Source organism: Arvicanthis niloticus, chromosome 14 (genome assembly GCF_011762505.2).
Source record: "Arvicanthis niloticus isolate mArvNil1 chromosome 14, mArvNil1.pat.X, whole genome shotgun sequence".
Classification (NCBI taxonomy): Eukaryota; Metazoa; Chordata; class Mammalia; order Rodentia; family Muridae; genus Arvicanthis; species Arvicanthis niloticus.
This window is the reverse complement of record NC_047671.1, coordinates 36,090,061-36,092,713: the sequence shown is the minus strand read 5'-3', so window position 1 is coordinate 36,092,713 and position 2,653 is coordinate 36,090,061. Positions and strand designations below refer to the sequence as shown.

At 41.6% G+C, this 2,653-nt stretch overlaps 1 protein-coding gene across 1 annotated transcript; it reads left to right on the top strand.

The window, feature by feature from the left end:
• The first annotated feature begins 842 nt into the window (after positions 1-842).
• Positions 843-2,217, top strand: Ftmt (ferritin mitochondrial). The gene has a single exon (XM_034518593.2). It carries the CDS (start codon positions 920-922, stop codon positions 1,631-1,633), a length of 714 nt encoding a protein of 237 aa, XP_034374484.1. The 5' UTR covers positions 843-919; the 3' UTR covers positions 1,634-2,217.
• The last annotated feature ends 436 nt before the right edge of the window (positions 2,218-2,653 follow it).

Sequence of the window (2,653 nt, the reverse complement as noted above, 5' to 3'; positions counted from 1 at the left end):
TTTGCTTTGCTTTTGTTTCTATGAGTTCTTATGCATTTTCTTAATGCCTCAAAACAATTTTAAACATTAACTTAAGATTAACAGTTCTTCACTGAGGAGAGTGTTAACACATGCCTGTAACCTCAGCTCTCAGGAGCTAAGAGGCAGAAGGATGCAGAACTCAAGGCCAGCCTACAGAAAAACGACACACAGCTGTATCTTCTTCAGAATTTAAGGTTCTTTTAAAAAAAAAAAATGTAACTATCTCTACATGAACAAAAAATAAGAAAGTAAAACCAGCCAGTATGTAAAGTAAATACAGCGAGTATGCATATTCTTTCTGCTTTTCTGAAATATGACTTCTAAACAAGAAAGGTAAGTTCTGTATTTAAAAAGACAATTCATTTTAAAACAGACTACTAAAGTGAAGTTCCACTATGTTGTCCATTATTTTCCTACTTAATGTTTGTTAAAATAACCAGGAGTTATTTGTAATGCTGGCTTTCCATAGGACAACTTATTGTGCCTTCCTTTCAATGTCCCTAGATTCTTAGAAAAGGATTAGTGAAGAGAGACAAGGGACAGTTCTCTGAGTCGCTGAGCTTACTGTTACGACAGCCATTTTAATTCAGACAAACTAATTAACTCTACACTATCTGGACCAGAATCTTGTGTTAGTAATTCAGCACATGTTTTGGTAAATGCCATCTGTCTGCGTTCCCTTTCCCGAGGGCCTAGGGCCACACTCATGCCTACCAAGACAAATGACAGTTGCATAGCGTCAGTGGCTAGGATCTCTTAGAACTCTGCATTGTGGAAGAGAAGGGCCGTGTGACGCAGAGGTCATCGCTACGGTTGAGTTCTCATTTAGACCTGGTGCTCAGCAGCAGACCTTGTGCTGAGCTTGCCTGACCTCAGTTTCCCCTGCTTTCAAGAAGTCATGCTGTGCTGCTTTTGGTTCTTCTCCAAGCACATCGGCCCTGCACTGATATCCGTGCCCCGTGTGTTACACAGATTCACTGCCCCACAGTGCTTGGCCTCCAGGTATCCTTTAGGTCCCCTACTGGCTTCCCCTCGACGCCTCCTGGCCTCAGTAGCTTCCTCCCAGGACTCCGCTGGACCTGCTAGAGTGCGCCAGAACTTTCACCCGGACTCCGAGGCTGCCATCAACCGGCAAATCAACATGGAGCTTTACGCATCCTACGTGTACCTGTCCATGGCCTACTACTTCTCCAGGGATGATGTGGCCTTGTACAACTTCTCCAAGTATTTCCTTCGCCAGTCCCTGGAGGAAAGGGAACACGCAGAGAAGCTAATGAGACTGCAGAACCAGCGAGGAGGCCGGATCTGCCTCCAGGACATCAAGAAGCCCGACAAAGATGACTGGGAATGCGGACTGCGGGCCATGGAAAGTGCCCTGCTCCTGGAAAAGAGTGTCAATCAGTCGCTGCTGGACTTGCATACTCTGGCCTCAGAAAAAGGAGATCCTCATTTGTGTGACTTTCTGGAAACTCACTACCTGCATGAGCAAGTGAAGTCTATCAAAGAATTAGGTGACCACGTGCACAACTTAGTCACTATGGGGGCGCCAACTGCTGGCCTAGCAGAGTATCTTTTCGACAAGCACACCCTTGGAAGCGAGAGCAAGCACTAAGACAGAGGCTGCCTATCGGATACCCCAGTGGATCCCAAGACCTGGATGGAGTTAGAGATCTCCTGTTTCTTGCCCTTAAAACAGACTCCGTCTTTACATTCTCCTCCTTTTTCGGACTTTTCTACCAGTGTTTTGTAGAGAAAATATGTTCAGCCCTGTGCTTACCATGGCTTTCTACCAACACCAAAATACTAATATTTTCCCAGCCCGAAAGCCCAGAATACTATGGTATGAAATGGATGGGAGACAAAACACTTAAATTAGATACAAGATCATGTTCTTTGAATATTAATGTCAAATGTTGTTCCTAACCATAAACCTAAACTGAAATTCCATTATTTTCAATTCAACAATCTGTACTGTCTTCAAAATCTTATGTAAAATGGTCGGTGAGAGAAATATATAATATATAAATAGCTATAAGACAGAGAAGACATAGAGTACTTCGAAAATCACACATGCAAAAAAAAAATTGACAATTATTCTATTTTTCCCAGTGTGTTCTAAGAAATGACAGTGTATGGAGACAACCTAGTTTCTTTTTTAAAAGGTTTCATGTCAGACTTGGTATTAGCTTCATCAGGTATCAGTGGTGGTGTTGAATAGCTCAGTGGGTTCACATTTTAAGGGCTCAGAGAAGACTTTTAATTAAAACCACAGGAAAAAAATCAGAAATGCATTATTTCTCTTTTGGTATTTCCTCCTGACATATTATATATACCATCTCAAGATAGGGAGAAATGAATTTGTTTTGTTATGCTTTTTGTCTTAAAAATAATTAGCTACAATACAACAAAACAGACTGGTTTGGTTTCAGATTCTATACCACAATCTCTAACCACAGGGTTGTACAGCCTCTCTTTGAATATAACCCAGAGGAGAAAATCTTTTATAAAATACATTTTTATCGTGCTAGAGTGTAAACAAAAGAACTGTGAAGGAGAAAAATTCAAAGAATAAATCAGATCCAGAATGAAGCAAGCATCCTTCTGGGTAAAGGGATTTTGGAGGGAAGGGGTC